Source organism: Physella acuta, unplaced genomic scaffold, assembly GCF_028476545.2.
Source record: "Physella acuta isolate Inbredline_101_S28 unplaced genomic scaffold, ASM2847654v3 ptg000662l, whole genome shotgun sequence".
In the NCBI taxonomy this organism is placed as follows: Eukaryota; Metazoa; Mollusca; class Gastropoda; family Physidae; genus Physella; species Physella acuta.
Window position 1 is genome coordinate 310763 of NW_026732181.1, and position 25153 is coordinate 335915.

The window sequence follows — 25153 nt, forward strand, 5'->3', positions numbered from 1 at the left end:
AATCTAGTCTTACTTCACTAGATAAAGTTATATCTGAAAATAAAAGTGTTTTTGGTAATTCAGGATTACTAAATGATAGAACAGTGAAGTTAAGCATTAAAGACACAAATCCAAGATACTGCAAAGCTAGAGTTCCACCTTATGCAATGAGGAATAAAATTGAAAATGAGCTAAGTAGATTGGAATCTAATGGCATTATAAAGAAGGTAGACTATTCCGATTGGGCGACACCCATTGTGCCAGTGTTAAAGAAGGATGGTTCTATAAGAATTTGTGGAGATTATAAAACTACACTGAATAAGCAAATAGAGCTAAATAGGTACCCTATTCCTAACATTGAGGAAATTTCTTTGAATTTGGCAGGAGGAGACAAATTCACTGAATTAGACTTTAGTCATGCTTACACTCAACTAGAACTGCATCCAGATTCAAAAGTCTATACGACAATAAACACACATAAAGGACTCTACCAATATGAAAGACTATGTTTTGGCATATCATCCAGCCCTGGAATTTTCCAAGCTGTCATGGACAGTATTTTTAAGGACATTCCAAATGTTTGTGTTTACTTTGACAATGTGTACATAACTGGTAAGAATGACACTGAACATCTTAAAACACTTGATAAAGTATTAAAAATTGTTGGTGAAAAAGGTTTAAAGATAAACAAAGATAAATGTCAATTCATGTTGACAGAAATTAGTTTTCTTGGTTATATATTAAGCAAGCAAGGTATCAGACCTCAACCTGAGAAAACAAAAGCCATTAAAGAAGCACCCAATCCTGAAAATACCCAACAACTAAGAGTTTTTTTGGGCTTGATAAATTACTATGCAAAGTTCATAGGAAATCTGTCTGGTAAACTATCACCACTGTACAAGCTGCTACAGAAAAATGCAACTTGGCACTGGGGTAAACAACAAGAAGCTGCTTTTAATACAGCAAAAGAGGCTTTGTCTGCTGACACCTTACTAACTCACTATGACCCAGGGAAAAGACTTGTATTAACATGTGATGCTTCACCAGATGGTGTAGGAGCAGTCTTGTCCCACATGGATGAGAAGGGTGACAGACCCATTGCTTTTGCCAGTAGATCTTTGAACCAGGCTGAGAAAAGTTATTCTCAGTTAGATAGGGAAGGCTTAGGCATCATTTTTGGTGTTAAGAAATTTCATAAGTTTCTGTTTGGTAGGAAGTTCACCATCTTTACAGATCATAAACCATTGCTAGGTTTATTTGGAGAAAACAAAACCCTACCTGAGCATGCCTCACCAAGAATTCAAAGATGGGCTATCACACTAACTGCATACAATTATGAATTGAAATACAAACCTGGATCTGAGAATAGTGCAGATAGTCTTAGTAGATTACCTTTAAAAAAACCAAAGCCTGAGCTATGTACCAGAAGATGTATTTGTTCTCTTCACTATCATGGATAACTCCAATATAAATGTGAATGATATTAAAAGAGAAACACAAAAAGATGAGTGCTTAATAAAAGTATATGAGTACTGTAAGAATGGTTGGCCTGAAGAGTCTGTGAATGATGACTTAAGGCCATATTAAATAAGAAATAAAACCCTTTGTGAAGATAATATAAAAGATGGAGAAGATGCAGTCCATTATCAGTCAGAGTTGCCTAAACAAAGTATTTGTAACTTAATAAATGATTATGGTGATATGGCAATTTCAAATGTTTTAAAGAGAATACATTAGTAAGAAGGAATGTGATCATCAAACAACTTTGCTAACATCATTAGCACTTACAGAAACTAAAAGGGTAACATCAAAAGAAAAGAAAAAGATTTTTGCCATTTAATACACCCACTTCAAATACTGGATCACAGTTGCAAAGTGATATGGTCCAGAATATTACTTTAAACAGTATTTTTGGTTACCAGGAAAGCACTATCAGATTACCTGAGAAAATTGATCAAGCAAAGAAATCTATGTCAATTAAGGATCTGAATAATAGCATAATACTTTCAGATGCCAATTCAAAAAGTAAATCATGACAGAACACCCATTGAAAGAGAATTTGGTGTTAATAAGAATGTGTATCTAAGAAATTATGGGAGAAAGGAAAAATGGATACCAGGTCAAATTGTTCAATGTACAGGACCTGTGTCTTATAAAGTTGAAAATAACTTGTGCAGATAATAAGTGTGAATCTATCAATCCCACCAAATCTGAGCAGTTCACACCAACTCAGTTTGTTTCACAACCAAGTTCTGTTGATATGAGTGAACCAAGTTGTCTGGAGTCAGAAAATGTAAATTCTGGAGTTAATGATTTAAATCCTAGACCTCCTGAGATAGAGAATCCAGATGGTCAGAATATTGAGTCACCAAATCAAAAGCCACTGAGAAGGTCAAGCAGGACAATCAAGGTCCCAAATAAGTTAGACCTATGATTTTAAAGGTCAAAAGGACTTTGACATTATTGTTTTGTATCTTGATTATGTTGTGGCATATTGTGCATTGTTTGTAAGGATGTAATCTACCATAGTGTTCATGTTACAATATAATTGGTGATTTTAGGATACTATCAATTGTTCTATTGAGAGATGTGTTATTGTGTTCTAAGGGTAAAGGGATGTAATAGATTGAAATAATTGTGAGGTCAAGGGAACTCACTCTTCTGTATTAGTTATATTTATAATATTGTTATCTTGAGTGATGTCCCTTGTGTACTTCCTCCCGTCCCCTCTCTGTGTGTTACCATCGTGGTGTAGTTAGACCCATTAAATGTGTTATATACAACCACAGGCTTCTGTCGTCAATCTATTATACCTACGGACGTAAGAGATGACGTTACGGACATGACGTATAGCTGGGATTTAACAACTGACCAGCTTCAACAAATGTATTTAAAAATTTAAAATAAGCCTGTTGCAATTTACAAACAGGGCCGGCGCTACCTATAAGGCGAACTAGGCTGTCGTATATGGCGCCATCCCTAGAGGGGCGCAAAAATGTGTAATCCCCATTATCAAAAAGTACCTAATAACTAATAACATGGATTATCTTTTATAAACTATAGATGGTAATATACAAAGGCGTAGCGATCTGTTTTGGCGCCCAGGACGAAATATCAATTTTGCGCTCCCACTCCAAATTAGGCCTATATAGGCCGACATTTATTCAAGTTGGTGAAAATGCACCCCATCTTCCTAATTTGGAAAGACCGTGGAAAGTTGATTTAGTGATCGCTCCAACGCAAACACGTGCAGTTTTAGTTTTAAATAAGGCTTGTAAGTCTCGTTTACTCTTACGTTTAATTAGCAATCTGTTCTGGTGTAAATAGTTTTGTAATGAAAGGGTGTTCAAAGTATCGTATTTTTTATTTGGCTGTTGTCGTGTAGTTGTAGTTCTAGTGGAATCTAAAAAAAATGAAAATGTAGGTAATGAAGTATCGTTGCTCTGGAGTCCGATAGTATCGACCTTTGCGGTATTAATGTATCGAAGTGTGTTGACCGTTATCGTGTATTAGAAGGTCCAGTTAAATCATTGTTGATTGGGAGTGTCAAATCTAAGTAAGTTAAGCGAGATGGTGTCGTAGTTCTGGAGCATCTGGTCTAGGTATGTTTAGGTATCGAAGCTTGGCATGTGTTGTGAAGGTAGTAGAGTTTGAGTATATCGAGTAGTCGAGATAATCGTACGTTAGATGATTTTGATTCAGGACGGAGCACACGACAAAGAAAGGAGGCGTCCTCTTGCTGAAAAATTATTGATTTTTTTAGGAATTTATATTACCACTCTTAAAGTATCTATAATATAAGCGGGCTGGTAGTGTGTCAGTCCGTCATCACTATAGATTTTGGAACTATAATGGTAAACCTCCCACCATGCAGTGCTTTTCAGTGCATCGCATTGTCTTATTATAAGTAACTAGACTACCCGTTATCTAGTTAGATAACTGTGGGTTTCGGGGGGGGGGGGTCATCCATAAATGACATCACGTCTGCCAGCACTTATCATCCCAAAATAACTAGACCCCACATTCAAAAAGACGTTTTTTGTATTTTAAAAACTCTACTAAACTCTACTTCACGCGCCCAGTGCCCCGCCAAGTCTCAGACATGTTTGTATTTTTAAAAAAAAACGATTCCGGCCGAACATTGCTCTGACCACACTATCCCTTCATATGCTGAGAACATAGAAACAGGTGAAATCTACTTCACCTGCCATGTGCCCCGCGAGGTCCTGATAGTCAACCTTATCATTCACATATAGGCCTTAAGAAAAAATAATTGAAAACATTGTTGTAAAAAAAATTAAGTCTTTGACTATTACTAAAGTCATTGTTCTAAACTTTTATAATTAATGTGGTTAATCTACCAATGAATATATCAATAAATTAATTAACGGCTTTAAATTAGTTTGTAATTGACAGTGTGTTTAAGAAAGAACAATATTTACCACCCATAATCCTATTTTACAGCTCTACACATAATGCAGATTCTCCCCAATAAAAAATCAAAAAACAAACAAACAAAAAAATGAGTCACTATTCAGTCAAAGTTAAGCCATTGTTCTAAAACTTTAAAATTAATGTGGTTAATCTACCTATGAATAAATCAATAAATTAATTAACGTCTTTAAATAGATGTGTGATTAACAGTCTGTCTGCAATCAAAAATATTGTTCTCTACCTACATACTATTTTACAGCCCCTCATATAGAGCAGTTTCTTTACAGTACCAGATCAGACAAACAAACAAATAAATTTTCAAACATGTAAACAAACTTGAGTTTTAGTAGTATATACATAGAGTAGGGTTTCTTTATATAACGACATAAAGTTATTTTATAGTCGCCACTGTTTTTACTCTTTTGCTCAACGTAAAGAAAATATTAAATACACGTACATTGCTAAAACAGTAGGGTTGAAAACAACTAATTAATTTAACTTTTTTTTTGTGATTTTGCCAAGGGAGGTAATTTAAAATAAATTCAACTCACTCAATAATTGAAGTTAATTTTTCTTATTACTACCGCATTGATTATTATATGTTAAGGGTCATAATTAAAATAGAAAAAGTTACGAATATTTATAATATTTTCTAACCAGTGTATGATCTCTCAAAATCACTATTTTTTTTGTTTTTCTGTGTCATTAAAACAGACGAGCCGACCCGCGGCGTATCATACGCCGATATTAAGTTGTTTTATTTTCTCCTTTTCAGTCATTCATTATGTGTGAATTCGACAGTATCAACGCTGCCACTGAAAATATTTGCTTTAAAACACTATCAGTAGGCCGTCAAGTACGATACCCCCCCCCATCCTTCTTTCCCCCAACCCCAACCCCTACCCTACTGCCCCCCCCCCCCACACCCCCGTGAAAGCAGCCTCCTCTTAGTTACCTCCCCTAAGTTTAAAATAGTTTCAAACTAAATTATCTGCCCCGAATAGGCGTCACTAAACCCGGCTGTACGATTGTAAGCATTTAGCGTGAACCACAGCTCACCAGACAATGTGGGGGTGGTGGAGGTTGCAATATGCCTAGAGAGGAAGAGAGGGGACTGCTAGGCGCGCTTTCAGCTTGTTTTCTAACGTCTCCAAGAAGAGAATTATATATATAGATGGTGAAATTAGACATATAGACAATTCTGGAAAGGCTCTCTCTGGTGGTGGACGCCTAAGAAAGCGTGTTTTTCGGTGGTGATTCTAATTACATTGCCAATGTGTTTTCTTAGAACCATAAAAATAAACATCACTTGCCGTACATTTATTTGCACTGCATTGTCTTATTGTAAGTTATGGAGTAGGATCTTTTTTTTGTGACTTAAATTTTTAATGCTAGAAAGGCTGTCTTTGGGCGCGGACGCCTAGAAAAGCGTGTTGTTCGGCGTTATTCTAATGTTGTAGTTGTGTTTTGGTTGTGTTGTGTTTGTGTTGTGTTTGTGTTATGGTTGAGTTATAGTTGTGTTTTCGTGTGATCGTGTTTGTGTTGTGCTTGTGTTGTGTTTGTGTTGTGTTGTGTTTGTGTTGTGTTTGTGTTGTGCTTGTGTTGTGTTTGTGTTGTGTTTGTGTTGTGTTTGTGTTGTGTTTGTGTGGTGCTGTGCTGTGTTTGTGTTTGTGTTGTGTTGTGTTGTGTTGTGTTTGTGTTGTGTTTGTGTTGTTTTGTGTTTGTGTTGTGTTTGTGTTGTGTTTGTGTTGTGTTTGTGTTGTGTTTGTGTTGTGTTTGTGTTGTGTTTGTGTTGTGTTTGTGTTGTGTTTGTGTTGTGTTTGTGTTGTGTTTGTGTTGTGTTTGTGTTGTGTTTGTGTTGTGTTTGTGTTGTGTTTGTGTTGTGTTTGTGTTGTGTTTGTGTTGTGTTTGTGTTTGTGTTGTGTTTGTGTTGTGTTTGTGTTGTGTTTGTGTTGTGTTGTGTTGTGTTGTGTTTGTATTGTGTTTGTGTTGTGTTTGTGTTTGGTTTGTGTTGTGTTATATTTCTGTTGTGTTTATGTTGTGTTTATGTAGTGTTTATGTTGTGTATTGTGTTTGTGTTTGTGTTTTTGTTTGATTTTTTTTCTGTTGTGTTTGCAATGTGTTTGCGTTGTGTTTGTGTTGTGTTGTGTGGTGATTGTGTTTATGTTGTGTTTGCGTTGTGTTTTTTTTGTTTCTTTCTTTTGTGTTTGCATGTTGCGTTTGTGTTTTGTTTGTTTTTTCTTTTGTGTTTGCATTGTGTTTGCGTTGTGTTTGTGTTGTGTTTGTGTGGTGGTTGTGTTGTTTTTGTCTTTGTATTGTGCTGTGTTTGTGTTGTGTCTTGTTTTGTTCTGTTCCCAAGTTGGTACATTTAAAAAAGATTCACCGTAGCGTAGCACGCGTATACAGCTAGTCAATTATAATAGTATATAGCACGGGTTCCCAACCTGGGGGTCGCGAAGGGCTTTCTGGGGGGGTCGCCAACTGGTATACTAAACTTTAGTAATTTGAAACAAAACATAAGTATTTAGAAGTATTTTTGAATTTTGGCTTTACTAACATCACTGGAAAGGGAATAGAGAAGAAGCAAAGCGTACTGTACAAAGTTTTTCTCTGTCACGAGTTTATGAAATCTTCAAAACTAAAACGTCTTTTGAGACGAGTCATTCGAAACACACCAAAAAAGATATGGAGTTCTTTCGTCGGTACGAAGCTAGTTGCACACGTCAGAGACTTGATCGAACAGGAAGTTTTCACCAAGGAAACACAGCATTAGTGCAAGCATCAAGTCGTGATAGAAAATGCCAAGCAAAAAAAAAAAAAAACACAATAGGAGAAAATCTCATCAAACGCTGCATGTTGAAGATGGTGAAGTTAATTCTTACATGTCGGTAGATGTTAAATAACACATGTTTATTGAAATTAAGCTTTTACCATTGTTTGCTTTTCAAGTTGATAAATCAATAGACGTGAGTTCGTGTTCACAGTTGCTGGTCTTTGTCTATATTCATTCAGATGATAGCAATTTTAAATTGGATGATTAAAATGGGTTAAAACGGCTGTGAGGGTTTGTACGGATGGTGCACCATCTATGTTTAGGTCAAAATCGAGCTTTCAGAAAGCAGAAAAGATTTAGCTCCCTAACCATTGCCCTCACCAATCGCCATCAAGACTCCATTGCTGGTATAAGTGGTAAATTATATAAAATCTGGAGCCTTCAAAGAACTGAGCAAAGACCTGAATAAAGATCACGAGGTTCTGCTCTTCTACACTACAGTGAGCTGGCTGTCAAACGAATTGTTGTGAATCGTGTTTTTGAATTGAAATCTGAAATCAAATTGTTCTTGGAAGTGTAAAAAAAAACAAGACCTTTTGGTATACTTAAAACGACATGCAGTTGTTGGAGAGAGTATCATATCTAGCAGAAATATTCGAACATCAACATAAGCATAACCTGAAGCTTCAGGGAAAATGAACGAATATTATCACTTTCCATCATTATCTCGGGGCATTTTTATCAAAGCTGCAAAATCGGCGAAGAAAATAAATCTTGGAAATATTGTAAATTTGAGAAACTCTGCAGTGTGGTAGATGAATCTAATTGTGAGATAATTAAAATTTTGAAAGAATAAATTTCTGGGCATCTTGAATTAAGTGAAAACGAACTGCAGCGCTATTTCTCTGAGCTGATAAAAAAAGAATCTGCATTGACGCATTACCCATTCTCTTCTTCCCTCGATGTTGCCAGCATTCACGATGAATTACAAGTTGAATTCTTTGATTTGTAGAATGATTCCGTGAAAGATAAAAAACTGCACACTCAATTTTGGTGTAGTATTCACCATTCATACCCAATCGTAAAATTGATTAACTTTTCGAGAATAGATTTTCGTTAACAAAAGAAAATGCTTAAAAAAATTAACCACGAATGTTTAGTGAATAGTATGCAATTTTACTCATGGTATTAAATCAGTTATCAAGAGTAGTTCATATTGAAAGTCTACTAGAAAATGTTATTTTAGTGTTTATTAATTTCCATACTAATTTCGGCTTTTTAATTCTATGGGGGTCGCGGGTCACTTAATTTTTATAAAAGGGGGTCGCAACTCGAAAAAGGTTGGGAACCATTGGTATATAGGCTGGAATTTATAACTAACCAAATACTTTTTTTTTTAATATTTAAACAATATTTAATGCAATTTCTTAAACAGTTACTTGATTTTTTTTAAAGGCATCCCATTATTTTTGGGATTCAAAATTAAGTTATTTGAAACTGTCTCCATTTATAATAACATACATGTCATCGATATTGACTAGAAGTGTGTTATAATAAAACTACTATGTTCATACTTTCAAACAACCTACAGAGGTAGTCAATTAGTAAAATATATTGTTTTGACAGGCTACATAATCTATCTATATATATATAAAGCAATGTATGTGTGTGTGTCTGTGTGTGTGTCTGTGTGTGTGTCTTTTATGCATTACCACACCTCTTTGGGAAGTTGTTAAGAATATCCCTGGGGAGGTTTCTGCGGAAAAAAAAAATCAAATTCACGCTGTTCGTCCAATCGCCGTCAAACTTTGGGGAGTTGATTAGAGCAATTCGGGGAAGGGTTCTGTAAAAAAAAAATCCTTTTTAATTTCGCAAGGGCAGCGCCACGGGAGGCTGCGATTTTTCTCTATATACGGTATATAAAAATAATAAAAGTGAATTGCAGTGACACCGTTCAACGATCGCCATGAAACTTTGGGAATATGTTGGGAATATTCATGGGGTGGTTTCTGCTTAAAATACATTTTCAAATTTGCAGGGGTGGCGCCCCGGCAGGGCGCGATTTGTTTTTTCTCTATATACGGTATATAAAAAATAAGAGTCGATTGCAGGTTCACACTGTTCGTCCAATCGCCGTCAAACTTTGGAAAGTTGATGAGAGCAATTCAGGGAAGAGTTCTGTAAAAAATTACTTTTTAATTTTGCAAGGGCGGCGCCACGGGAGGGTCCGATTTTTCTCTATATACGGTATATAAAAATATTAAAAGTTAATTGCAGTGACACCGTTCATCCGATAGGCATGAAACTTTGGGGAGTTCATTATACCACTCTAGGGAAGGGTTCTGTAAAAAAATCATTTTTAATTTCACAAGGGCGGCGCCACGGGAGGCTGCGATTTTTCGCTATATACGGTTTATAAAATGTCGGTTTTACACCGTTCATCCGTGTACCATGAAACTTTTGGGAGCTGATTAGATCACTCAATGATAGGGTTCTGCAAAAAAAAATATTGTTTAATATTGCAAGGGCGGCGGGGGGCGATTTTTTTTCTCTATACGCGGTATATAAAAAATAAAACTCGGATGCGGTTCATCCGAGTGCCATGAAACTTTAGGGAGTAGATGAGAATACTCCCGAGAATATTTCTGCGAAAAAGAAAACTAAAGTTTCTTATGGGCGGCGCCATATAGGGTACAACTTTCGTCAATACACGGTTTGGCGCCCAGAGTTTTAGAGCGACTGTGACCTACTTAGGTCTTGTATTTTTTTTAGTTTGACTTTTATTACTCAACCATGAGTGACCTGTGGTGCAACCCCCGGTATTTTTCCATAGTTTCAAGAAAGACATATACCCAGTACTTTTCCATCACGAGAGGTGGTGCAATACTTTTATACTTTCGATTGGTTGATTCGGACATCAGAGATGTCCCAACCAATAGTCTTATGTTTTGAAGGTGACCTCCCAGGTTGCCTCAGGTGTCAAATAGTCTGCGCACACGTTTCTGGAGCAGCCGACCGCAGCAGTCCATAGCAGCAGTCAGAGCAGACATCTTTGAGAGAGAAAGCCTTGAGTGTCGCTATTTTGTAGCCTATAGTTTTTAAGCAGCATTTTTAACTTATTACTTGTGGTTTTAAGTAATATTTTGTGCTTTAAGTAGTGTCGTATAAGCTGTGGTGATTTTCCTAAGTGCCATATCCTGTGATAGTGTAACATAGTGTTTTTTCTTCAAATTGTAAGTTGGGTTTTTGCTATTCTACTCATTCATTTTATTCTGTATAAAGCTAGAGTCTTATCTTGAATTTGTACACATATTAAAAGTTATATATGGATTAAATGTGTTGTTGATATCAGGAGTTCATCGAGTGTATCCCCTAGACGTTAAGTACGTGTCCTCGTTAACTGTTGTGCCAGCTACCTTTTATAGGGCTTTAAGCCATCTGTGTATAACCATATAAACGAACCCGGGTACGTTCGCCAGCTCTGTGGCTGATAGAGTGGTGTTTCGTAATATGACTATGTTGGCACTTGGCATCCGTTAATCGAGCGTCCTGCATAGCGAGTAAGTGGTACTACTATATTCAGCGGTAAAACAACAACAGGCTGCTAAAAATAACTTTGTAACGCGAGGAAATCCTGTACAGTTTCGTCACCTTGCGAAAGATGAAAAAATAACTTTTTGAATATGAGGAGCCTACTGTAGAGTTTCGTCACCTTGCGAAAGATGCAATAAGCATCTATTATTAGACGATTCGGTCAGAAATTGAGATCGAGCATCTAATAATAGAACATTAGTAACGCTAGCATATTGCATCAGTCACACTGATGTTTAAAACACGTCAAATAATTTTTTTTACGTATTAAATAAAAATTTCTGTTCATTTGTGTCACTTTAGCGAATGACGAAATGTGCATCATTATTAACAGGATGCTATTGGCACGCTGGGTTATCCTATGAGCACGATGGCGCCTGTTAGTTTTAAGGAGCCAGGGTCCGTACGCTGCGCCTATGCGTAGTGTAATCGGGGGGTGGGGGGCTCCTGAGAGCGCAGCTCTACGTCCCTGACACATGGGTGGTCACCAAAGTGTGTTCTACCTCATTATTTCGATGAGTAATTAATGTACACTCAAGGAAAACCCGTGTCCCGATAATTATTATCCAAGCGCAAGCATTGTTTATATTTAAATAACACAGTTTTAGAAAAGAAGGACACGCGTTTAAGAACATATGATTGGTAATGCATTGGTGATATCCTTCTAATATATTTCGTCAGACTTTCTTCTATCCCCGCGGCAACGCGCGCGAGTCGGGTACGCTAGTTAATATATAAAATAAATTAGGTATAATGATTATGTAATGACGTTTAAAGGGGGAAATTGTTTTTTTCAAGCATGTCTTAGTTACATTTAATTAATTGAGTTTATTCTTAAGAAAGCATTTTTCCTTGAATGAGATTTTGGTATTTGGATTTCCAATTTGAGATATTTCTTTGTTTAACTCTACATTCGTTTCAAATTACTCACCTTAGGTTGACCGCTTACTTATAAATATAACTTTAAGTTATTATTTGGTATTGTAAAAATTATATAGAGCAGCAGTTCTAAACAAAATAGTTCGGTTGTTTTTTTTTAGCATTATTAAATTGAAAAACAAATACATCAGTAGCCGTTGTAGATTGCAATCTATAATAACAGTTTCGCTGTCTGTGTATCTATGTATCTGTGTATCTATCTATCTATCTGACAAGAACGCTCTAGAGAAAACATAAGCAAAATAAAAACTTCCATTGTAAAACGAAAACGAAACGTGACGTCACATGGAATATAGTAGAAAACAGTCTAAAGCCGGCTATAAAGAAAACACAAGCAAAATAAAATCTTTCATAGTAAAACGAAAACCAAACGTGACGTCACATGAGGCATATAGTAGGAAATAGTTTAGGCCCTAAAGCCGGGGGAGTGCACACAATAATATGACGTTATTGATTCTCGAGTAAAGATTGAATTCAAAAGCTAATGTTGTCCAATCTTTAAAGTGATTTGCGAGCAGAGTTTCTTTCATGCAATTATTCGGGTAGAGGCGAAGCCCTATTCCCCCCCCCCCCCCCTGCCCCCCTCCCACCGCGAACTCAAAAGAAATGACGTCATCGATACTCTATAATAAAAAGACTGACATCAAGGCATAATTATTGTGTCTAATCTTATAAGCGTTTTGCGTATAGAGTTTCTTTCATGCAATTCTTCGGGTAGTGGTTAAGCGCAACATCAGTGTTTCGTTCAGACTTTTTCCTCCCTGGAGGGGGGAACTTTTTCTAATCTAAAAAGTGTTTTGCGTGCACAGTTTCTTTCATGCATCTCTTCCGGTAGTGGCGAAGCCCCTCCCAGGTTCTCCCTTTAGTTTGTATGATCTACAAATGCGACCAGTGTTTCTTTCAGACTTTTTCCTCCCCGGGGTGGAGTGGGGGTACTTGAAATTTTCGGGGTCGGGGTGGAATTTTCTGGGAGGGGGCGGACACTAGAAAAAGTATATATTTCGTTGAATGGGACGGTAGATGTTCGTTGAGGTATGTGTGTGGGGGGGGGGGGGGGGAGAGGGGGGAGACAAGTAGTGTCGCCTAAAAGAGAATAAATGCGACTTTTGTCTTTATTGAGATTATTTATTCTATGACGGTAACATTAGTATCAATGTGCAGTAAATACGTAGAAATCAAGCTTAAATTCTATTAAAGTACCGATTCTGGATAAAAATCCGTTTTCAATGTCATTTTTTGTTTCCGGTTAAATTGAATTAAGGTGGTGATTTTGGTTTTGGTTTAAGTTTAGGGAAAATAGACAGCACTATCAACCTAGCGCCCGTTGTATCCTTCCTCAACGGGCCATTTTTCTCGTACTTAATATTAGTAGACATACTGTGAGAGCGCCGTTGTATTTCTTACTCAATGGTCCATTCATATCGTACTTAATATTAGTAGACATGCAGTCTAAAATCATCTTAGTCGAAAATTAATCATCTCATTAATTAAGTGTCTTTTTCATATTTTTCACCCTCTACTAAATAATTCATATATTACAATTGTAGACTGGAATCTATAACATTTATAAACTTTTATTAAAAAAAAAAAACAACAACACAATATAGACATTTTACAATTATACCTAAAGACAGTCAAGCTTAAAACAGGTAAGTTCCGTTCTGGAATTCACGTTAAGAAGTCTACATAGAGCCCAACACGACAAGAACTGTTTTTTCAGTGGTTATTTTTTTCCAGCTTTATTCTCCGGGGGGGGGGGGGCACTTTAAATTTTCGGGTTGGGGGGGGGGGACTATATCGTAAAGTAGACTCGTTGACTTGGCAGCAATTTCAATAGAATGTGATTTTGCTTCTACACTGGAATTGAAGGAATTAGTACAAAGTTTGCGACGAAGGAGGGAAGTAAAATTTGATTTTGATGTACACATTGACGTGTAACGTTTAAGTAATTTTAATAAATAAATATGTCATTTTTAATTAACTGTTTTCTTATACATATTAGTTAATTTGTGTGAAAAGGGGCGTATTAATATGTTTTGCCTAGGCGCTAAATAACCTGGCGCCGGCACTGTTTACAAAATATTTTCAAGTCAAACGTTCCATATCTACCGCCATATTCTGCAGTAAAATAACAAACTCAACAACAATTTCACGAACATTGTCTACATGTTCATATTTGGTTGCTGTTTTCCCGTTCCCCCTACCCCTTCCCCCCCCCCCTTCCGTTAATGAAACCAGATGCCACCACGATAAGTTTGCAGCTATTTGTTATAAAAGTTTTTTTTATAAGATTCATTGCTAAAGATATAGGCCTACAAGAATTAAATGACTCACCCCATTAAATATAAAGGCGTAATACTCTCGTATGTTTTGAAGGGCCAAAGTTCTGTTGTATTTAGCTCTAGCATAATGGAGTCTGTAGGCGCCGTAGTCAACAACAGCCGCAATATCAACGGTAAATACGTTGACGGCTTGCTTTCGTCTTCTGGTCGTACGGCGAGTCAGGTTAGACGTGCGCCCGTTGGTTCTCACTCTGCCCGCATGCTGCCTCAACAATGCCCCAAAACCATTTGCAGCTGAAGGGAAATACAAACGTTTAAAGTTTTTTAAGACAGTAAAACAATTTATAACGGTTGTTCAAACTAAGAATGCGCACATGGTCCCAATTTCCAATAAGCAACAATACGTCCCAATATAGCAATTTGTGTTTCGGTAGAATTAAGAGTGTAAGACGTTTACAAGATTATTTAATCGTTTTTAGGCGTGTTTTTTTTTTATCTTCACAATACTCGTATTTCAACGTACCACGGTATGAAGGTATTTTCCTACGCTTTTGTTAATTAAGTAAAATTAAAATGGATCAGATCTGGCAATCATCAAACTTACTTGAGTTGGCAAAGTCGTACATTCTGTCGTTTAATGGTGGTGTCTGCACTAGACTGAGCTCGTAGGTTTCATCTTGAGAGGACACGTCTCTTTTAGCACGGCTCGTCTGCTTGAGCAAGAACTTTTCACCCGATCTGCGGAACTCGCCGGTCTAAAACACAGGTCCACATTTAACTCGAAGTTGTCTGATTTACTGTTATACAATACACACATTGATTTGATTTAACCCGTAGTTGTCTGATTTACTGTTATACAATACACACAGTTTTGTTTCTTATGTACTAGAATATGTTACAGCAACCTAAACACATACGGCTTATGTACTAGGGTAGTTGGACATTTGACTGGCGTGTACTTACAAGGGATAAACGCGTACGGTTCACGTCAGTGTCATCCGTCCGAATTATCTGAAAAGCTGCGAAGTTCTCAGCGTCCTGGTAGTAGCCGATGTTCTGTCGACATATAAAACATCGACATATAATACATCGACATGAAAAACATCGACATATAAAACATCGACATATAAAACAGCGACATATAAAACATCGACATATAAAACATCGACATAAAAAACATCGACATATACAACATCGACATATAAAACAGCGACATATAAAACATTAACATATAAAACATCGACATATAAAACATCGACATATAAAACATCGACATATAAAACAGCGACATATAAAACATCGACCTATAAAACAGCAACATGTAAAACATCGACATATAAACATCGACATATAAAACATCGACATATAAAACATCGACATATAAAACATCGTCATATAAAACATCGACATATAAAACATCGACATATAAAACATCGTCATATAAAACATCGACATATAAAACATCGACATATAAAACATTGACATATAAAACATCGACATATAAAACATCGACATATAAAACATTGACGTATAAAACAACGACATATAAAACAGCGACATGTAGAACATAGATATGTAAAACAGCAACATTTAAAACATCGACATATAAAACATCGACATATAAAACATCGACATATAAAACAGCGACATGTAAATTATAGATATGTAACACAGCGAATAATAAAACATCGACATATAAAACATCGACATATAAAACAGCGACATGTAAAACATCGACATGTATAACATCGACATATAAAACATCGACCTATAAAACAGCAACATGTAAAACATCGACATATAAACATCGACATATAAAACATCGACATATAAAACATCGACATATAAAAAATCGACATATAAAACATCGTCATATAAAACATCGACATATAAAACATCGACATATAAAACATCGACATATAAAACATCGTCATATAAAACATCGACATATAAAACATCGACATATAAAACATCGTCATATAAAACATCGACATATAAAACTTCGACATTTAAAACATTGCATATAAAACATCGACATATAAAACATCGACATATAAAACATTGACATATAAAACAGCGACATATAAAACATTGACGTATAAAAAAGCAACATGTAAAACATCGACATGTAAACATCGACATATAAAACATCGACATATAAAACATCGACATATAAAACATCGACATATAAAACATCGACAAATAAAACATCGACATATAAAACATCGACATATAAAACATCGTCATATAAAACATCGACATGTAAAACATCGACATATAAAGCAGCGACATGTACAACATCGACATGTAAAACATCGACATATAAAACATAGACATATAAAACATCGACATATAAAACATCGACATGAAAAACAGCGGCTTATAAAACAGCGACATGTAAAACAGCGACATATAAAACAGTAACATATAAAACAGCAACGTATAAAACATCGACATATAAAACATCGACATATAAAACATCGACATATAAAACATCGACATATAAAACATCGACATATAAAACATCGACATATAAAAAATAAACACATAAAACATCGACATATAAAACATCGACATATAAAACAGCGAGATGTAAAAAGTCGATATGTAAAACATCGACATATAAAACATCGACATATAAAACATCGACATATAAAAAATAGACATATAAAACATTGACGTATAAAAAAGCAACATGTAAAACATCGACATGTAAACATCGACATATAAACATCGACATATAAAACATCGTTATATAAAACATCGACATATAAAACATCAACATATAAAACATCGTCATATAAAACATCGACATATAAAACATCGACATATAAAACATTGACATATAAAACATCGACATATAAAACATCGACATATAAAACATTGACGTATAAAACAACGACATATAAAACAGCGACATGTAGAACATAGATATGTAAAACAGCAACATTTAAAACATCGACATATAAAACATCGACATATAAAACAGCGACATGTAAAACATCGACATGTAAAACATCGACATATAAAACATACACATATAAAACATCGACGTATAAAACAGCAACATGTAAAACATCGACATATAAAACATCGACATAAAAAACTTTAACATATAAAACATCGACATATAAAACAACGACATATAAAACAGCGACATGTAAAACATCGACATGTAAAACATGGACATATAAAACATCGACATATAAAACATCGACATCAAAAACATGGACAAATAAAACATCGACATATAAAACATAGACATATAAAACATCGACATATAAAACATCGACATGAAAAACAGCGGCTTATAAAACAGCGACATGTAAAAAAGCGACATATAAAACAGTAACATATAAAACAGCAACGTATAAACCATCGACATATAAAACATCGACATATAAAACATCGACATATAAAACATCGACATATAAAACATCGACATATAAAACATCGACATATAAAAAATAAACATATAAAACATCGACATATAAAACATCGACATATAAAACAGCGAGATGTAAAAAGTCGACATGTAAAACATCGACATATAAAACATCGACATATAAAACATCGACATATAAAAAATAGACATATAAAACATCGACCTATAAAACAGCAACATGTAAAACATCGACATATAAACATCGACATATAAAACATCGACATATAAAACATCGACATATAAAACATCGACATATAAAACAGCGACATATAAAACATCGACATATAAAACATCGACATATAACATCCACATATAAAACAGCGACATATAAAACATTGACATATAAAACATCGACATATAAAACATCGACATATAAAACATCGACATATAAAACATCGACATATAAAACAGAGACATATAAAACAGCGACATATAAAACATCAACATATAAAACATCGACATATAAAACATCGACATCTAAAACATCGACATCTAAAACATCGACATGTAAAACATCGACATATAATACAGCGACATATAAAACATCGACATGTAAAACATCGACATATAAAACATCGACATATAAAACATCGACATATAAAACATCGACATATAAAACATCGACATATAAAACAGCGACATATAAAACATCGACATATAAAACATCGACATATAAAACATCGACATAGAAAACAGCGACATATAAAACATTGACATATAAAACAGCGACATATAAAACAGCGACATGTAGAACATCGACATATAAAACATCGACATATAAAACATACACATATAAAACATCGACGTATAAAACAGAAACATGTAAAACATCGACATATAAAACATCGACATATAAAACAGCGACAAGTAAAACATCGACATGTAAAACATCGACATATAAACATCGACATATAAAACATCGACATATAAAACATCGACATATAAAACATCGACATATAAAACATACACATATAAAACATCGACGTATAAAACAGCAACATGTAAAACATCGACATATAAAACATCGACATATAAAACAGCGACACGTAAAACATCGACATGTAAAACATCGACATATAAACATCGACATATAAAACATCGACATATTAAACATCGACATATAAAACAGAGACATATAAAACAGCGACATATAAAACATCAACATATAAAACATCGACATATAAAACATCGACATCTAAAACATCGACATCTAAAACATCGACATGTAAAACATCGACATATAATACAGCGACATATAAAACATCGACATGTAAAACATCGACATATAAAACATCGACATATAAAACATCGACATATAAAACATCGACATATAAAACATCGACATATAAAACAGCGACATATAAAACATCGACATATAAAACATCGACATATAAAACATCGACATATAAAACAGCGACATATAAAACATTGACATATAAAACAGCGACATATAAAACAGCGACATGTAGAACATCGACATATTAAACATCGACATATAAAACATACACATATAAAACATCGACGTATAAAACAGAAACATGTAAAACATCGACATATAAAACATCGACATATAAAACAGCGACACGTAAAACATCGACATGTAAAACATCGACATATAAACATCGACATATAAAACATCGACATATAAAACATCGACATATAAAACATCGACGTATAAAACATACACATATAAAACATCGACGTATAAAACAGCAACATGTAAAACATCGACATATAAAACATCGACATATAAAACAGCGACACGTAAAACATCGACATGTAAAACATCGACATATAAACATCGACATATAAAACATCGACATATTAAACATCGACATATAAAACATCGACATGAAAAACAGCGGCTTATAAAACAGCGACATGTAAAACAGCGATATATAAAACAGTAACATATAAAACAGCAACGTATAAAACATCGACATATAAAACATCGACATATAAAACATCGACATATAAAACATCGACATATAAAATAGCGACATATAAAACAGCGACATTTAAAACATCGACATATAAAACATCGACATATAAAACATCGACATATAAAACATCCACAATAAAAAACATTAACATGTAAAACATCGACATATAAAACATCGACATATAAAACATCGACATATAAAACAGCGACACGTAAAACATCGACATGTAAAACATCGACATATAAACATCGACATATAAAACATCGACATATAAAACATCGACATATAAAACATCGACATATAAAACAGCGACATACAAAACATCGACATATAAAACATCGACATATAAAACATCCACATATAAAACAGCGACATATAAAACATTGACATATAAAACAGCGACATATAGAACAGCGACATGTAGAACATAGATATGTAAAACATCGACATATAAAACATCGACATATAAAACATCGACATATAAAACAGCGACATATAAAACATTGACATATAAAACAGCGACATATAAAACAGCGACATGTAGAACATAGATATGTAAAACAGCAACATATAAAACATCGACATATAAAACATCGACATATAAAACAGCGACATATAAAACATCAACATATAAAACATCGACATATAAAACATCGACATCTAAAACAGCGACATAAAAACATCGACATGTAAAACATCGACATATAAAACAGCGACATATAAAACATCGACATATAAAACATCGACATATAAAACATCGACATATAAAACATCGACATATAAAACATCGACATATAAAACATTAACATATAAAACATCGACATATAAAACATCGACATATAAAACATCGACATATAAAACAGCGACACGTAAAACATCGACATGTAAAACATCGACATATAAAACATCGACATATAAAACATCGACATATAAAACATCGACATATAAAACATCGACATATAAAACAGCGACATATAAAACATCGACATATAAAACATCGACATATAAAACATCGACATATAAAACAGCGACATATAAAACATTGACATATAAAACAGCGACATATAAAACAGCGACATGTAGAACATAGATATGTAAAACAGCAACATATAAATCATCGACATATAAAACAACGACATATAAAACAGCGACATGTAAAACATCGACAAGTAAAACATCGACATATAAACATAGACATATTAAAACATCGACATATAAAACATCGACATGAAAAACAGCGGCTTATAAAACAGCGACATGTAAAACAGCGACATATAAAACAGTAACATATAAAACAGCATCGTATAAAACATCGACATATAAAACATCGACATATAAAACATCGACAAATAAAACATCGACATATAAAACAGCGACATATAAAACATCGACATATAAAACATCGACATATAAAACATCGACATATAAAACATCGACATATAAAACATCGACATATAAAACAGCGACATATAAAACATCGACATATAAAACATCAACATATAAAACATCGACATATAAAACATCGACATATAAAACATCGACATATAAAACATTGACATATAAAACATCAACATATAAAACATCAACATATAAAACATTGACATATAAAACAGCTACATATAAAACAGCGACATGTAGAACATAGATATGTAAAACAGCAACATATAAAACATCGACATATAAAACATCGACATATAAAACAGCGACATGTAAAACATCGACATGTAAAACATCGACATATAAAACATAGACATATAAAACAGCGACATATAAAACAGCGACATGTTAATTATAGATATGTAAAACAGCGACATATAAAACATCGTCATATAAAGCATCGACATATAAATCATCGACATATAAAACAGCGACATACAAAACAGCGACAGATTATACAGAGACATGTAAAATGTAGAACAGAAAGTTCATAACAAATTATTCCCTCATTTATTAATCTGTTTCTAGACCAACTTTCTAGTCGATTTAATTCACAGTGTGTTTTTATCTTGGCTGCGTAAGAGTTAGTATGTCATATATCTTCAACCTATTTTGGAATCATTTGTATACAAATGTTTTATTTACTTTTTAAAAGCTTTATTTTTAAAATCGTAGTGTTTTGTAAGTAACCTCCCTTACAGCTGTTCCATGGAGTAGATCTTACCTCCCTTACAACTAAATGTTCCCTGGAGTGGATCTTACCTCCCTTACAGCTAGATGTTCCCTGGAGTGGATCTTACCTCCCTTACAGCTAGATGTTCCCTGGAGTGGACCATTTTCCCGTCCTTGTCCACACCTATCGTGTATACAGGAACGTTAGGATTTATGTGACCGACAAGCCTTAAGTTGAGCTGTGTTGTGTTCTCATTGGTCACTAAGGTCAAGTTCACTTGTTCTGGCATTTCTTGGTTCCCTTCGGGGCTCGTGTCGTAAGTCACCTTGACTTTGAAGAGTGAATTGCTTTAATTTTTTACTTTTAGAAATTTTATGTTTCTAGTAAAATAAGTCACGAGTAAAGAAATAGAAAGTCTATTTTAGGTATTATCTGAACAGAAGAGAATTTTCAAATACTTCAAAAGGTATGTTAGATGGGAGGCGTGATTTCTGTGACAAATTTAAATGTTCTATGTACAGTAGTTGAGGTAAAAAAAATAAATCCATATTCAATAATTCTATGAAGAAATTGTATAAACTTTCGTATAAAACAATTGAATGAAACATGTGTATGAAACCATTGAAAGAAATATTGTATGAAAAATGTGTCTTATAAAACAATTTATGAAATACTAGCGTACCCATCCGCGCGCGTTGCCGCGGGGATAGAAGAAAGTCCGACGAAATATACGAAGGGTTTCATCCATACGTTACCAATCCTATATTCTTAGACGGGTGACCTTGTTTTCTAAAAGTGAGTTATTGAAATGTAAACAATGCCTGCGCTTGGATCATAAATTTCGGAACACGGGTTTACCTACACTGCCGCATGAAAACCTTGAGTGTACGTTAATCACTCACCGTAATACTGAGGTAGAACACACTTCGGGGACCGCTCATGTGTTAGGGATGTCGAGGGGAGCGACAAATAGCATCATGCAACAATAATGCAGATTGCGTCATTCACTAAAGTGACAACACGTTTTTTTCTTCAACACATAGAAGAAAAAAATTTGACGTGTTTAAATATCAGTGTGACTGATGCAATTCGTTGGCGTTACTAATGGTGTATTATTAGATGCTCGATCTCAATTTCTGATTGGATCGTCTAAAATAGATGCTATTTGCATGATTCGTTAAGTGATAAAACTTTAAAGAAGGTATTCCTCGCGTTACAATGTTCTTTTTAGAAGTGTGTCTTTTATTTTTAGATTTGATTTGCCATTTTAAACCTAATTTTTACGGAAATATTTTCATAATTTGAGAACTGTAGGTTTTGGAATTGTTTGGATTTTTTATGGAGAAAAGTAAACATCTCGTTTAATAATCTAAGCTTGGTTAATTTATGTGATTAATCAAAAAAGTTTTATTACAGGGTCTTCAGCGGCCGATGTGAGCCTTTCTGGGCCTAAACTGAAATTTTTGTTTGCAGCCAAACCGCACACTACCAGGGCGCCGGCTGACCCGCCTGATTCAATTTAGTGAGCGACTGTAACGCCCCATCTTATCCATTGTCTACCGCACTGTTTAAAACAAACGTATGCGCCATTGCACTTAAGGGAAAGCCCGACGGTTGCCCCTGATGAAGTTTTAACGCTGTATTTAGTTGAACTCATTACCCGCTATGCAGGGCGCACGATTAACGGATGCCAAGTGCTAACATAGCCGCTCTAGAACTCTGGGCGTCAAATCGTGTATTGACGAAAATTGCACCCTCCCTGGCGCCGCCTATATCAAATTTTAATTATTTTGTTCACAGAAACCTTTTCGCAAGTTTCTCATCAACTCCATGAAGTTTCATGGCACACGGATAAACGGTGTCGAATCGCACACGACTTTTATTTTTAATATACAGTATATAGAGAGAAATCGAACGCTCCCGGGGCGCCGCCCTTGCGAAATAAAAAAAAAATATTTTACAGGAACCTCCCCTGGACTGTTCTAATTAGTTCCCCAAAGTTTCATAGCACTCGAATGAACGGTGTCAGACCACATTCGACTTTTTTTTTCTAGAGAGAAAAAAAGAGAAAAAAATAGAGAGAAAAATCGCACCCTCACATGGCGCCGCCCTTGCGAAATTAAAAATGATATCTTTGCAGAACCCTTCTTTAGAGTGTTCTAATGAACTCCCCAAAGTTTGATGGCGATCGGATGAACGCTGTGAAACCGCAATCGACTTTTATTTTTATATACCGTATATTGAGAAAAACAAATCGCGCCCTGCCGGGGCGCCACCCTTGCGAATTTGAAATTTTATTTTTCATAAAAAACTCCCTAATTACATTCTTAACAACTTCCCAAAAGTTTCATGGCGATCAGATGAAAGGTGTAGTAACGCATAAAAGACTCACGCACAAACACACACACACACACATTGCTTTTTCCATATATATTTTTGTATGAAACATTGATATTAAACATCTGCATGCAACATTTGTATGAGAAATTTGTATAAAACAATAGTAGAAAAATTTGGTTTGAAACATTGTATGAGACGTTCGTATGAGACATTTGTATGAGACATTTGTATGAGACATTTGTATGAGATATTTGTATGAAACATGAGACGTTCGAATGAGACATTTGTATGAAACATTTGTATGAAACATTTGTATGAAACATGAGACGTTCGAATGAAACATTTGTATGAAACATTTGTATGAAACATTTGTATGAAACATGAGACGTTCGAATGAGACACTTGTATGAAACAGTTGTATGAGACATTTGTATGAGATATTTGTATGAAACATTTGTATGAAACATTTGTATGAAACATTTGTATGAGACATTTGTATGAAACATTTGTATGAGACATTTGTATAGGACATTATTACCTGGTACGCAGCGAGCACGCTGTACTGACATGGTGAACACTATGGAGCACAGGAGAAGGCACATGTGGAGTGAACTTCCCATGATGATGTCTACACATTTTAAATACGTTTAGTTTTGTTTAATTTGTAGGACCGAGATAAATGCAATTATCGATAATGTATACATTTGTTACGAAGATGTTTGTGTGCCATTAAATGTGTATGTTATGATGAACAATTAGATATTTTCTAGAACAAACTTACTAAAGTCAACTCTGCCATTAAATGTGTATGTTATGATGAACAATTAGATATTTTCTAGAACAAACTTACTAGATTCAACTCTAACTAAAACATTATTGAATGTTACACAGAGTATAAAATTTTTTTTTTACCTGCTATATGTACAACAGCACGATGTCTTCAAACAAACAGGATTGCCTTTAAATATCCCATAATTTTGTGATACGCTTGGCCGGTTCAAGGAGTGGTGACAAAACGTTTTCATTGTGCTAATTTTCTATGGTGGTTATACAATTTGTTTTAACTACGCTTTAAGAATGTAGATCAGGCATCTCTTCGCCCCCCCTCCCCCCCCCCCCCCGAAAATTTTTACCGCCCCCCCCCCCCGAACGAAATGAAATGTACATAATTTATATAGAAAATATATACTTCTAACAGTGTCACCCCCCCCCCCCCCCCCCGAAGAAAGTCTACCGCCCCCCCCCCCCCCCCCCCCGAAAATTTCAAGTGCCCCCCCGGAGAAAAAATTCTGGAAGAAACACTGATGTAGATGTGTG

General features: G+C 34.8%; 1 protein-coding gene across 2 annotated transcripts in view; it reads right to left on the reverse strand.

Moving 5' to 3' along the window:
• The window catches only part of LOC131948859 (A disintegrin and metalloproteinase with thrombospondin motifs like), a 50824-nt gene extending 26364 nt beyond the window's left edge, over positions 1 to 24460 (reverse strand). For both annotated transcript variants that reach the window (XM_059310561.1, XM_059310560.1), the window contains exons 1-5: positions 24375 to 24460; positions 21624 to 21826; positions 14962 to 15054; positions 14603 to 14753; positions 14051 to 14292 (exon numbers count right to left, since the gene is read on the reverse strand). In XM_059310561.1, the coding sequence (XP_059166544.1) occupies positions 14051 to 14292; positions 14603 to 14753; positions 14962 to 15054; positions 21624 to 21826; positions 24375 to 24456 (771 nt within the window). In that variant the 5' untranslated portion in view covers positions 24457 to 24460. The remainder of the gene's footprint in view (positions 1 to 14050; positions 14293 to 14602; positions 14754 to 14961; positions 15055 to 21623; positions 21827 to 24374) is intronic.
• Between the last annotated feature and the right edge of the window lie 693 nt (positions 24461 to 25153).